Source organism: Malaya genurostris, chromosome 2 (assembly GCF_030247185.1).
Source record: "Malaya genurostris strain Urasoe2022 chromosome 2, Malgen_1.1, whole genome shotgun sequence".
NCBI lineage: Eukaryota > Metazoa > Arthropoda > Insecta > Diptera > Culicidae > Malaya > Malaya genurostris.
Genome location: NC_080571.1, coordinates 226,489,291 through 226,504,583, shown reverse-complemented (window position 1 = coordinate 226,504,583; position 15,293 = coordinate 226,489,291). Strand labels below are relative to the sequence as shown.

Below are 15,293 nucleotides of genomic sequence, written 5' to 3'. Positions count from 1 at the left end.
GGAAATTTTTCAGAGTTTTAGCTATAAAATAATTATCATATGATCGTGAAAGGATTGACGTATCGTTCTGTAAAATGTTTCATGAAAATTAAATAAATTTCCGGTATAAATTATACTACAGATAAGCAAACGCCTATAAGCAACAGTTTGCCTGCCCCGAATCATCCCCATTTGAAATCACATTCATCATCGGTGTGATTACTTTTCCACAGACCATGTATCGCATTTATGACAGAATTACATTCCGAAATCCCCGCTCGCTCGTCTACCGGCACAATTAGCACAAACATTTGATTTCTCTCCCGAGGGCAATTGCTGATGAAAAACGAAATCCTCGTTGGGTGTGCGGCGGAACCATCCCACATATGCCGCAGTTCTTCCTTCTTATTTATTTTTCGCAAATGAAAGGCTCCACAGTGGTACTAAACGAATTAAATTTTAATTGAAAACTTTATAATTAAATTACCGTCGCAAGTGTGTATGTGTATTTTTGTGTAGATATGAGCTAGCTCTCTGTATGACGTTTTGTGCCATCTCTTACTATTTACTTTTTCCACTTGTTTCATTCCAGAAAGTCGACCCGGAACTAATTTTCACCAAGCAGGAACGAATCGGCAAGGGATCTTTCGGTGAAGTGTTTAAGGGCGTTGACAACAGGACACAGCAGGTGAGTTGTGTGATGGCAAGAATTCAGCCCCAAACGCTTGCGAAACAGAATGAGATAAATTATCTTCGTTGAGTGGTTAAAATCCATCTCCGCCCGGAACCGAGTTTGAAAGTTTTACTCAAACCACGAGTCTTGGGAGTTTTACCCAGACCTTCGTCTCTATGCCCGAGAATGTAACACCAGACTCTTCCTTTGTTCCGTACATGATTTATTCGCTCAATCGGGATTGCAAACTTTTCCTATTATATTAGTTCAACTTCCCATTGGTTACAGTTGACACTTTCGGAATGTGTTTTGTTCATTCCGCCCGAACTGAGTCACAAGCGATAAAAGTTTAATCGTTCGACAATTTGTGTTGCTGCTTTCGTGTTTCTAATTACCAATTCTTTCGATTCACAGGTAGTGGCAATCAAAATAATCGATCTAGAGGAAGCCGAAGATGAAATCGAAGACATACAGCAGGAAATCATGGTGCTATCACAGTGTGACTCCCCCTTCGTTACAAAATACTTTGGTTCATATCTTAAGGTAAGTCATTATACGGTTATTGATTATTTTATTTATTTATTTATTATTGTAATGTCCATCAGATACAAAGTCTGTATGAATGGGAAAAATCTCTTTGAGTTGAATATAACGTCATTCTCAACGAAATTTTTTTCTGATTTTCGAAAAAAAACAACAAATTATAGAAAATTGATAAAGTTGATAAAATCTTTATTGGAATCGATAGAACGATCAATATAATTTAATGTTTAAAGATGATGCAAACGTTGTCCGCGGCTCCGCTTTAGATGGCCCACGCGCAAGGTCCAATTTTGGCGCACTCTCTCCAACATATCGGCTGGAATTCCTCGAGCAAATGCTTCAATACTGGCTTTCAGTGCGTCAATCGTTGCTGGTTTATCCTTGTAGATATGAGCCTTAACATGGCCCCACAAGAAATAGTTCAGAGGCGCTAAATCACACGATCTAGGCGGCCAATTGACGGACCCAAAATGTGAGCTAAACTGCTCACCGAAAGTGGCTCTCAATTCGGTCATTGCTATGCGTGCCGTGTGAGATGTGGCACCATCTTGTTGAAACCACATGTCAGGTATGTCCATATCTTCCGTTTTGGGCTAAAAAATCGTCACTAATCACACGGTAATGCTCACCATTCACAGTAACGTTCCGCCGATCGCCGCCTTTGAAGAAGTAGGGGAGAGGTGGCATGAAAGGGACACGTATTGAAAGGGACAATTCGAGTATCCCGTAAAATGAAAACAGTTTCAATACAACACTATTTCTATCCTATGGCAACCTTGACACAGGATCGTTCGCGGTAAACTTTATATTTCTGTCATTTCAAACATGGCGAATTCCTGCGAGTGTTGATAAAGAATATTAAAAGTAATTATACTGTAATTATTGATAAACGTTTTATCGAGTGCTGCAAGTTCATTATTCACCTGTGAATTACTGTTTAAGATAGGCTGAACATCTACAGATACGAAAACGTAAGGTATATGAACTTTGATTTAATATTGTAGATTTTGTGGTTGAGTTTTCAAATTTAGTATGATATTTATGAAAGGGACACAACAAACGGCTATGAATGGGACGCCCCTTCATAACTGTCCCTTTCAAAACTGCTATTTTACACATGGTTTCTAATAAAGTTTTTGCATCCTTTGAGAATAAAAATGCACCCTACAAAGAGAACTCGGGATAATGCTAAAAAAATTGAAGAGGCAGTTAATGAAGTGTTACAAAAAGGCCTTTACGCGATTAAATCTTTAACTTCGAATGAGCCGCAACCTGAAACATCTACCGTAAAAGGGACAGGACTTGGATCTTCCGCTTTCAATCAACCACGACCCTAAACTCTGAATGAGTCACAAGCTGGATATTACGATACTGAAGTTCTTATATCTCCGGAAGCCTCAATATTGATGTCTTATTTAAAAGTTTGGTCCGCCACAAGTAACTTCTAATTAGGGTGAATCGCTGCGCATTATATAAAAAAAAGTTAACAAAATGAAAAAATAAAAAAGTAGTCTATATTGGGCCACTATTGATTATGAACGAAATTTGTGGGTACTTCAATAATTTCAAATGATCAAACATGGAACTATTTATTGTTATTTTAATGGAATCAATCAATCATCAGTCAGTCAGATTTCCAAAGTTACGCATTTATTAAGCAAATCCGGTTTCCGGTTTTCTTGTTTTATCTTAGGTATGAATGGAAAGTCGAGATCTAGTGTTATCCCGACAAAACATTTGACATCAAAATAAGTCCCCAAGTCGATTTTCTGCAATTTTTTTTTTTTTGAGACTACAGTAGATTTGGACGATTCATACATTTCTAAAACATTTAGCATAAAAGAATTCTTCAGTTTTGCAGTTTTTTTTCACGCGCATTTCCGAAGTTACTGGCACCGCAGTCTCAAAGCCGATTTTTTTTTCAAAAAAAAAAAAATGTTTTTGAGATTACACCAGATCTCGAAGTTTCATGCATTTCTTAGACATTTGACATCAAAAAAAAATTCTCCATTTCGAAAATCTCCAAATTCTCAAGTCCCAGTCGATTTTCATTAAAAAAAAAATATTTTTGAGATTACACCACATCTCGACTTTTCATGCATTTCTACGACGTTTTATATATTTTTTTTTAATTTTGCTTATATTTTTTACGCTGATTTCCTTTTGTAAATAATATAATATATCAAATGATGCAGCCTATGAGATATCAAATGAGTAGTATATGATCATATGGCTATCTTTTCATTATATCCAAAACGAGTTCTATGAAATCATTGCTGAAGTTCCGTTTCCGCAGTGTTCTGTTTCGGAACGCACTTCTGACACAGCAGGTTTGCAATAACTACTAGCTGTTGTGTTTTACGACGACTTTGCAGCGATTCGATTCCAATTCCAAGTTGGCATCTTTCCGGATATGGTGACAGATTCGAAGGATCTCTGCGTAGTATCAAACGAACGAACCGTTTTTGAACTCGTTCAATCCACGTGCACCACGAGAGTTGATACGGTAATCAAAGTATTGATACGTTCTCCAAAATTGGTCTAACAAGTGAGCAATACAATGCCTTTAAGCAATGATGAATCCTTAGCGATTTTTGAAATAAATCCCAACTAACTTGATGCTTTTGAAATAATCAGTGCTCCATTTTTCTTTCAACAGTATTCCTAGACCGGTTACTCTAATCACAACAGAGCCATTAATACCGTTATCAAATTTAACAGGATATAAAGTACGGCGAAACGTAGCCATTTGACATTTTGCCACGTTAATGAGTTTGTTCCTGTTTCTAAAAAAAAGAATACGAAAAAATTATGGTCCCAAATCACTGCCTTGCGGAAATCCTTTAGCTTCAATTGTAATACCTTAACAAAATCCTCACTGCTGCTATCACATATTGACTAAGATCGTCGTGTATAAATGTATGACGATGATTGTGGATCCCGATAGGAAGCGAAATAGACAAAAACAAAAATCTCGAATCAGTGTCGGTGGCAAAGTGAAGGGAAATAAATAGACATGCGATCAGTTGTAGTATGTGTGTTCTGTTGAATTTCTTTCCGTAGATATTGGACTGTAATATGAATGCCCTAGTAACCAAGTACAGTGAAGCATGCTTGGGTTCCGTCTTAGAATTTTCCTTTATGTGTTTTCATATGCAGGGTAGCTTAATCGGTAAAACAATTCGCCCTGTTAGGAGTTAGCTACAGGTTCAAGTCCCGTCTCTGATGTAACATTTTCGCGGTTTTCAGTACATAATTGCATTCGCATGTCAATTTTCCAATCTGTTTTCCCCGTTAGATATTATTCTAGGAGAACAGGAAGAGAAAATTAAGGTTCTGGACACATGGCTAAGTTAGAAGGGTATTACTATGCGAAAATTGGCGAAAGCGGTTTGAAATTTACCATGCCAGTGTTAAAACCATCATTAATAAGTTTGGGGAACACTATTCTTTGGATGAGCTACCAGGAAGAGGCAGAAACCCCGATTCTTCCAACCCGAAACTGAGCCAGAAAATGCTATCTCTAATCATGAAGAACAAATCAATGTCAATACGTGAAAAAAGCAGTGACGAGTGTCGGAATGATCCAGCGTATCAAGAGGCGAAATCATCTGAAGACCTACAAGAAGCAGAAAATCTCGAAACAAAGTGTAGAACAGAAGAAGCAAGCAGCAACAAGGGCCCGGAAATTATATTCGCGTCTTTTGCAGTGTTCAGATGCATGCGTTTTGATGGACAATGAGACTTATGTAAATGGGGACTCAAAACCCCTTCCAGGACCACAATACTTTACTGTCGTCGTTGGGGAGGATGTGAGCGATGAGGACAGGTCGATTCAAGTGGAGAAATTCGGTAGAAAGTTACTGGTATGGCAAGCAATATGTTCCTGTGGTTTGAAGTCAACCATTTTTTACATAACCGGAACTATAAATGCAGAAATCTATCGATCTGAGTGTCTCCGGCAGAGATTGCTGCCGTTATATAAGAAGCAAAGTACACCTCCACTGTTTTGGCCGGATTTAACGTCGGCTCACTATGCCAAAACCATTCTCAATTGGTTTGCGGAAAAGGGTATACATTTCGTTTAGGAAAATATCAATCCACCAAATTGCTCTCAGCTGCGACCCATCGAACGTTACTGGGCAATCGTGAAGAGGGTCTTCAAGACGACTGATAAGCCAGCTGGGAACATGCAGGAGTTCAGAAAAAATTGGGCTCAAGCGTCCCAAAAATGTAATGCAACACTTGTCCGGAACTTGATGAAGAGCGTTCAATCCAAAGTTCGAAAATTCGTGAAGAAATAACTAAAATTTCATCCGGTTTTCATTATGCTCAAGTTTAACCTTGTACAATAGAGGATCAATTTTTAGTTCGAGTAAAATATAATTTGAAAGAAAAATTTGTGGATAACTTATTTTCGATACACTCCTTATTTACAAAGAAGTATTTTATGGTCAATTTTGTCGAATGTTGCTTTTAGATCAGTATGGACAACATCTATTTGAGTTTTTCCTCCATGCTAGTAATACATTTTGACGTGAGTGTTAACAGATTTATTGAAACTGATCTGGCTGGTATAAATCCATGTTGATCAAATGAAACGTAATTCTATGTTCGATCTAATACGTTGAAATAATCTCTAAAAGTTTGGATAAAGCAGAGGAACTGGTAATTCCACAGTAATTTGCAATATTTCGCCGATCCCCATCCTTAAACATGGGACAAATTTAGTATTGCTTTAATATGCACGGGGATTTTATCCGGTCAACGACCGACTAAAAATTGCACTCAAAGGCTAACCCCCAATACATCGATGTTAAACAACAGCGGATAAACCATTATGCCCGGAAGACAATTACAATCAATTATTTCATTGTTCGAAAAGATTCCGACTATAGACTGAAATTCTATATTTATGTATTTTCATTTTCAAACATTTATGCTGGAGTCTTGAGTGTATGAGCCGTTTTTTTTTTTGTAATAAAATATTTTCGTTCGTGATCTTTTACTCAATCGACGTCGTTTAGACGAACTTTTATTTCGGTTTCCTCACTGCTGGCCAACCTTTAAAAGACTCCAACGCTTTCTGGAATTTGACGTGATGAAATAAAATGTCACTATCAATCATGCTCAAATGGTGTCACCAGGGGGAAATCCATTTTCCTGCCTCGCCTGTTGTTGACCTTTACAAGCGCTTCAGCAAGATCTTGGTTTGGTTTGAAATTTTTACACTCATCATGATCGCTATCTTCTTCTCGGTACTCTGCGACTGAAGTTGATGAAGTTTAATGGTGGCTATGCTTTTACGATAGGCCGGTATGATCAATTTGCTCCGGTATAATCTAGAATTGTCCCCACCGTAATGACATACGCAACGCATAAGTCGTAATAGATCAACACTTCGAGGAAGGTTTTGTATAAAACTTTTTTTTTTATTTCCCACGATGTTATGAACTTCATAAGCTAATGAATTGTTCCGTGCGAAGTTCAAGAACATATACGCTAATTGTAATGAAAACTTACTACCAGGAATTCATTGATAAGGTGAACAAGATTAAATTCTTTGTGCTATTTTGAATCAACAACAAGTCACAGATCAAGTGAGCTATTATTATTTATTGTAGACAATGGATATTCGACGAGAAAAGTCGATAACCAATAATCTGTATTTACAGACACTCACAAGCTTAGCGCGTGGGCAAAACTGGGTTAATGATAGCTTTTCAACCTGTTGAAGAACAATAACAACTGTGATACTAATTATCAAATAATTGAACTAAAAGCGCTTAGTTAATTGAGTGTAGCTTAATACTGGGGGTTGTTGATTCAATATGTTAGTTCAGAAATAGGAAGGTCTATGACAAACTGAATGGATTTGTTCCATTTGATTGTTCAACTGATTTTGGCTTTGGTGGTAGTTTTTCGAAGCTTAAATGAGTACAAAAATTTTCCTTTTTCCTTCAAATTGTCTTATTATGCTTATACACACTTCATGTCATAACGACACTTGATATATGATTTCCTTTCTTATATAGAACGATAATGCAATCACAGTGAAAACCGATTTTTACGAATCAGTTCGTCATGATTGTCATTTTTGTGTACTCAATTCGAATTCAAAAATCGATTTCCACAAACCTAGATTCAAATAAAAGATCTCGTAATCCGACATCCGGTTTAGGAATTACATGGTGAAAGAACTTGTGGTCTAATACAAAGTTCTCAACTTTTATTGAAATTCAACTTCTGGTTCCGAAATTACAAGATGATACGTACAAGAAAATGAAAATTAATACACCAACTTTTCTCCGAAATGGTTGCACCGATCTTCACAAACATAAGTTCAAATGGAAGGTATTAGAATGCCATACAAAGTTTCTGTATTTTATCTTCCGGTTTCGTAAGAACCGGGCGATTAGTGCAAAATTTTTGATTTTTGAGGGGTTCAGCTAAAACTGCAATTATCCAATTCCCTTGTATATTTTCAAAAATCTCTCTAGTTTGTAGATAAGGTTTGGCAACGGTACAAATTATCTCACTTCAATTATACCAGTCCCCAGTTTCCGGTTCCGGAAGTACCGGAAATAGTGGTTCAAGTTCCCAAATGGAGCTCACTTTGATTTCTCAGAAATGGATGAATCGATTTTCATAAACTTAGATTCAAATGAAAGATCTTATGGTCATACACAAAACTCCTTAGCTTCATTCGGATTCGACTTCCGGTTTCGGAATTACAAGGTGGTGAGGGCTTAAATTTTCAAAGTGCCCTTTAAGAGCGATAATGCGAGAAACGGAAAAAGTGTTCAAAATTTGTCTCAACACTGTTCACAATAAATGGGTTGTACTGTTTTATGTCCAAACGAACTATCTTGCTCCCATTCAAGATTGAATGCAATTGTTTTCAAAGAATCCTTCAGTAATTTTTATGATGATATGAATAATAATAGAAAGGTATCATTGCACTACAAGGTAAATTAACACTCCTAATACCAAGAGGTGAAAAAAAGTTGTAACGCTCGTTTTGACGGACTATATCTCAGCTATTTTTTGTTAGATTTCACTACTAGAAAGGAATATCTTTTAAAAATGAAAAAAAAAATATTAAGCAAAATTGCAAATTGATTTGTCTATCCGAAGTTATAGTAGAAAGTTTCAAACAATTTTATGACCGTCAGAATGTTCAGACCGTTTTACAAAATGAATGAAATTTTGAAAAAAAATCGATCACAATCATTTAACAAGAGTTGTTATTACAAAGTCCCTGGTTGGCGGTTTAGTGCATAGCACGCTGGTCTTACGAGCCAGTTGTCGTATGTTCGAGCCCCGACCTGGAAGGGTTCTTAGTGTCAGTAGGATTCATACTACTAGCCATGCAATGATTCTGTACACTAAGAATCGGCTGCGAAGTCTGTTGAAACAGAAAGGCCGAATTCCACAAAAGGAATGTAATGCCAAGACTTTGCTTTGCTTTTGCTATTACAATCGTAAACCAAAGTCTAAAAAAAAATCGAATATTAATATTAAAATTATCAAATTGTGTTAATTTTGAATTTTAAAGGATACGGGATACAGAAAATGTAGCTGGGTAAAAATCAATCAATTGGTATATACAAATACTAAGATGTTTGCTTTGAATTTCTTGCTAAGTTTGGAATATTTCTAAAACGTTAAAATTTTTGTGAAATCTTCTAATTTATAGACATTTTAGCAAATAATTTTTTTTCTAAGAGCTGTACATGGCATCGAATGCAATGTTTTGATGTTTAAAAATAGGTAGGTCATCACTTTGAATTTAAAGATATGTGCAAAATTCGTAGTTTTCGATTATTTTTCGAAGACTTTGGTTAACGGTTGTGATGAGAACTCTTGCTAGATAAATGTGATCGATTTTTTTTTAATTCCATTCATTTTGTAAGAGTCATAAAAATTTCTAAATCCCATTCATTCTAATAGTTATAGAATTTTCTAAATCGGATAACTAACAGCTGAGATAAAGCAAGTCAAAATGAGCGTTCTAGTTTTTTTTAATATATTGTTTCAAACTATTACTATAACTTCGGATAGACAAATCTATTTGAAAATTGTTTTAATATTCCTAACAGATTTTCCTTTCTTGTGGTGGTAAGGTAATATATTTGAAGTTGATCAACAAATATCTAAGGTATAGTCCATTAAAATGACCGTTCGAACTTTTTCCCCTTTTTATACGGAGTATTAAAACAGGTTTTTTTCTTTAATAGAATATATAGATATAATGGTATAAAAACGCCTTTTTCCGTTCAATTTTCTCGGAGAGGGCAGAGGCAATTTCAACACCCTTATGCTCGTTTGAAAGTCTCTATTGGGTCATTGATGAAGTTTGAAGAACAAATAGCTATTACTTCTGATTTCGAAGGTATAATTTTATAAGTGACATAAACGGCAGAAACCATTCAATTTTTTCGGAGATCGTCGAACTGATTTTAATAAACCTAGGCTCGTTTGAAAGCTACTATTGGGTCATTGATCAAGTTCGAGGATCAAGTGGTTGTCTCTTTCGGTTCCGGAGGCGTTATAGTATAAAAGACGTGAACGACAAAACTCATTATCGTTCAATTTTCTCGCATATGGACTAACCAATTATTTCAGAATGCGATCAATGAGCAAGTTCAAATGTATTATTGCTGATACACTTGGTCTGAGGAATGTTGCCGAATATGTAACGAAAGCGCTGAAGCATGCTTTTGTGAACTGTCCGTTTGTTAAGTCTGAATAAATTTGTATAAAAAATGAGCTTTCTCTTCTTTCATAACAGTCTCATGGAAATATATTTCATACTTTTATTATATAATTTCAGATACTAATTTTGACACCAATTGATTCAGATTGATTCGAGAAGTTCACAAAAGCATGTTTCAGTGTTTATGTCACACAATCAGCATCATTTTTTTTTAAACTAGTGCTTGACATTTGCGTTGCCTATTTGTATGAGAACAGTGATGCTAATCTAAAAAAAGCCTTCTCAGTCCACTTAGTGGAATTTTCATATATCATATATCGAAATCGAAAAAAAATGTTGATGCCAAAAGGCTTAGAATTGCATGAAACGTCGAGATTTAGTGTAATCTCGAAAAACAAAAATTTTTGAAAAAATCGACTTTGGTACTTTTTGATTTTGGAAATTTCATGTACTCCCCCCTATGGTGCTTCTTCAAGATCGAAAATTTTCAAACCTTAACCGCCGGGAAGCACCCCTTGCATGCGAAATTAGAGGTGATCCCAAAATATTGGCACCCTTATATATATAAGAGCGGCAAAAATCAACGTGTTTTGTCGGTTACGTCACTTATACCATCATATCTCCGGAACCAAAAGTCACAGCCTTATGATCTTTGAGCTTGATCAATGGCCCGACAGTAGCTTTCAAACGAGCCCAAGATTGTTAAAATCGGTTCAGCCATCTCTGAGAAAATTGAGCGCGTTCAAATATCTTCTAAAAGTGCACACACACATACACACATACACACATACACACATACACACATACACACATACACACATATACACATACACATACACACATACACACATACACACATGCACACATGCACACATGCGCACACACACACACACACACACACACACACACACAGAATAGGTTTTGTTTGCTGGGAGCGGTACTTTTTTCGAACATATTCGAAAACTAATAACTATAAGCCCTATGCGAAAACTATAAGCCCTTTAGGGAAAATTATAAGCCCTTTAGGAAAAATTATAAGCCCTTTAGGGAAAATTATAAGCCCTATGGGGAAAACTATAAGCCCTATAGGGTTTTTTTTTATTCAATAATATAATTTTTAAGCCACACTGCTTAAGCTCTAAGGTGCCAAGGGCTTTCCTTATAGGGTTGTTCGAGCTGCTGTCAATATCACTGCTAAAATTCGTTTCGAATATTTGGGCAGAATTTTTTTGTGCTCTATTTAAACTTATTTGTTGCTCTGTTTAAAGAAGTTTTGAGAATTTTGGATTCACTGAAAAAGTTCGTTTAGTTTTTTGGTGTATTCCTCGATTGCGAAGAAACAGCAGAATTTCGATGAAAATATCCCTCGTGCGTGGCGAGCGGCGCATAAAACTTATTCCCAAATGGTCCACTTGCTGAAGTGCACTGCAACCTTCTCTACGGCATAAACGAATCGCACAGGGTACGAATCGGTTCGATACTGATTCTTGTTTTGCGGAGAAACTTTTCTTGAATGCGAATACCTACATTGAACAACGGAATTCCCATGAAAACTGTAAATGGTAAAGTCTTTTATTTATACCCAGTTTTCACCCTTTCGGTCGTTCACTGAGTGAATCTGGTTTTTAATCTTGAAAAAATCTTTCGTTCAAGAGCTTAGCGCGCACAGTGGTGCCAAATCCTTGAAGTGCTACATAAATAGTTTATACTTTGCCTCTGCTTAGCGGTTTAACTTGAACTGCTATTTGAAGATGGCAGTTCAATTTGAACTGCTTTAAGCACTGATGCGCCGAAGGTGAATCGAGAAAAAATCTAAATGATTAATATGGGCTTGTTGTACAAACCAGGTCGTGTCGATGAAGGGTAAACTTTTTCAATAATCTCTGCTAGACATGAAGTTTCATACAAATTTTGCTCTTTTAATTCACGAGTTATGATATATGAAGCGATATATCGCCAACACAGGACTTAAAAAATATTGCAAATATGTAAAACTATTGGGTGATTTTTTAAGAGCTTGAGAACTTTTTTAAACAATAAAACGCATAAAATTTGCAAAATCTCATCGGTTCTTTATTTTAAACGTTAGATTGGTACATGACATTTACTTTTTGAAGATAATTTCATTTAAATGTTGACCGCGGCTGCGTCTTAGGTGGTCCATTCGGAAAGTCCAATTTTGGGCAACTTTTTCGAGCATTTCGGCCGGAATAGCCCGAATTTCTTCGGAAATGTTGTCTTCCAAAGCTGGAATAGTTACTGGCTTATTTCTGTAGACTTTAGACTTGACGTAGCCCCACAAAAAATAGTCTAAAGGCGTCAAATCGCATGATCTTGGTGGCCAACTTACCGGTCCATTTCTTGAGATGAATTGTTCTCCGAAGTTTTCCCTCAAAATGGCCATAGAATCGCGAGCTGTGTGGCATGTAGCGCCATCTTGTTGAAACCACATGTCAACCAAGTTCAGTTCTTCCATTTTTGGCAACAAAAAGTTTGTTAGCATCGAACGATAGCGATCGCCATTCACTGTAACGTTGCGTCCAACAGCATCTTTGAAAAAATACGGTCCAATGATTCCACCAGCGTACAAACCACACCAAACAGTGCATTTTTCGGGATGCATGGGCAGTTCTTGAACGGCTTCTGGTTGCTCTTCACTCCAAATGCGGCAATTTTGCTTATTTACGTAGCCATTCAACCAGAAATGAGCCTCATCGCTGAAAAAAATTTGTCGATAAAAAAGCGGACTTTCCGAATGGACCACCTAAGACGCAGCCGCGGTCAACATTTAAATGAAATTATCTTCAAAAAGTAAATGTCATGTACCAATCTAACGTTTAAAATAAAGAACCGATGAGATTTTGCAAATTTTATGCGTTTTATTGTTTAAAAAAGTTCTCAAGCTCTTAAAAAATCACCCTGTATTATTTTTTAAGTTCTGTTGGGTCTTTAGTAACAGTGATCATCATGAGATAAAAAATCCGATATAAATATAGTGCATTGGTTGTGACTTCATGTTTCATAATCACGTTTTCGTGAAATCAGTCACACCAATCACCCTTGAAATAATTCAGCACGTTATGAAATTTAAAAAAAACTGAAGTAGGCCGAAATCATCGCTGGTGTAAAATTCAGCACCTTGTCAAGCGGGGCAACCTAGCGGTAGTTGACAATACCATCGATTAACATTTTATTCCCATGATGATGTTGATGAGGCCACATCGAGTAAATGCACGGCAAAACAAACGGTAAACTGAATGCCACAATTATCATGCACAACACAAACCAAATAGCAAAGGTTTCACATTGGCAGTCCGAGGACGACACTTGATACTTGGATTGGAAGTGAACGAAAAAAACAAACGGTTTTAAATTGCTGATTTAAGTAGGCGAACGACCTGTCAATAGCATTGTTCGAATCGATAATCACGATTTGGCAGTCGCGAGGAAAACATGGCACAGAACTATGACTTAGCACCCGTTCTGTATAGCATAATATCGGAACCACTTCGCAAGCGGTATTGGCTTTCAAAACCGTTTTCATTCAACTTATGGTTATGGGATGGTTCTGGGTTGTCATAATAATTAGTCTGGATGGAAATTATTATGCATAATTTTTTTGGTGTCTGTGGCAACGATTCTAATTTTCGATGTAAAAATAGATAATTTGAAGCAGCCATTAAATTTAAATTGTTAGACACAAATTATTAGAGAGTAGTTTGCCTCCAAGATTATCTTATAGTTCGCTACCTGGAAATATATCAAATTTAGATAGTTTTCGCATGAGAAAACTGAAACTGACCCGGGGTAGTTTCATCAAACGAACACTTTTCATAGAACTGTGTTGGATTCGCACTTAGCCGCAGAGCTGTGAGTAAATCCGATATAAGAATCAGGTTCGAAACTGACTTGAATTTCAGTTCAATAACGTTGAAACTAGGTTCGAAACTGACTTCAAACAAACGGGTTGACAGCAGTTTAGGGTGGAAACTGGGTTAGATTTGGCCCTAAGCGTACCATGACATTAGACTGTGGTTGCTTAAAACTGTGGATATCATCCTGACAACGCTAAAGTGGCAAATCACCTTGGTTGAAAATTTTGTGCAAGGGCACCCGACCCAGTTTTTTTTGGCGTGACTGCGTCGTTCTTTACTATGGGACACCTATTCAAAATTTACTCTGTACAAGAATGGGCAGAACTTAATCGTAAATATTTCTTGCTGTATTAAACGCAGCAACATATTTTTTCTAATGATGCAATATTCCATTCATACAGGATTTTTCAGGCTCCAATTTGAATTTGCCTTCAGCTACCAATTGCCGCTGTATGGATTTACACTGAAGTCTTTTTTTATGCGAGTTTACGTACCGCATAACTCTGAAAATTCGCTTGAAAAAAACCGCATAACTTTGAAAATTCGCAAAAAAGGCGCATAAAAAAAGACCCTAGTGTATATGTATCAATTGTTCATTAAGCAGATATGTGCTGTTTTGCCATGACTGAGTAGAAACATATATTGGAGAAGACAAATGAATGAGCAACTCCCAGAAAAGATGATTTTTTGGAAAAAGATACACACTGAGAGCCAAGACTCGAACCTACGTCCTTAAGCATTCCGTGCATACGCGCTACCATTTCGCCACCCTAAGCTTGTGATAGACACAGTTCTAACACACGATTAGGCATAATATTGCGATGTATACCATGTTCGATGTACGCAATATCATGCCTAATCATGTGTTAGAGCTACATAATAAATACATAAGAACGCAGGTTCGAGTCCTGTCTCTGAGCGTATCTTTTTACAAAAAATCATCTTTTCTGTGAGGTTCTCATTCATTTGGCTTCTCCAATATATGTTTCCACTAAGTCATTGCAAAAACTGAACTTAGTTATGGCGACTTTACGTCAAACCAACTAAAAATTAATAAATCGGTAGATATAAGCTTCTGTAGCTCAGTTGATTAACTGTCGTGCTTCGTGATCTAATGTTTCTCGGTTCAATTCGCGCAGTTGCCATTGATTTTTTGTCTTTTATTTTATCCGATTTCAAATCATAAAAAAAGTCTTGGCATTACATTCCTTTTTGTGGAATTTGACCATTCTGTTTCAACAGACTTCGCAGCCGATTCATATAGTGTACAGATTCATTGCATGGCTAGTACTATGGATCCTACTGACGCTAAGAATCCTTCCAGGTCGGGGCTCGAACATACGAAAACTGGCTTTTTAGAAAAGCGTCCTATGCATTGAATCGCCAACCCGGGACATGACTCTGAAACTTTCAAGTCATGTACGTTTCTAATCAAACAATTTTACATGTTCTTGAAGACAAATTGGTGTGAAATACAATGTTTCATTTACGTGCATCAAGTTAA

General features: G+C 36.6%; 1 protein-coding gene across 4 annotated transcripts in view; it reads left to right on the top strand.

Moving 5' to 3' along the window:
- LOC131427853 (serine/threonine-protein kinase 26) overlaps positions 1-15,293 on the top strand; it is a 205,666-nt gene that overhangs the window by 170,357 nt on the left and 20,016 nt on the right. For all 4 annotated transcript variants that reach the window (XM_058591407.1, XM_058591406.1, XM_058591405.1 and 1 more), the window contains 2 exons: positions 572-667; positions 1,067-1,195. In XM_058591407.1, coding sequence (XP_058447390.1) covers positions 572-667; positions 1,067-1,195 — 225 coding nt within the window. The remainder of the gene's footprint in view (positions 1-571; positions 668-1,066; positions 1,196-15,293) is intronic.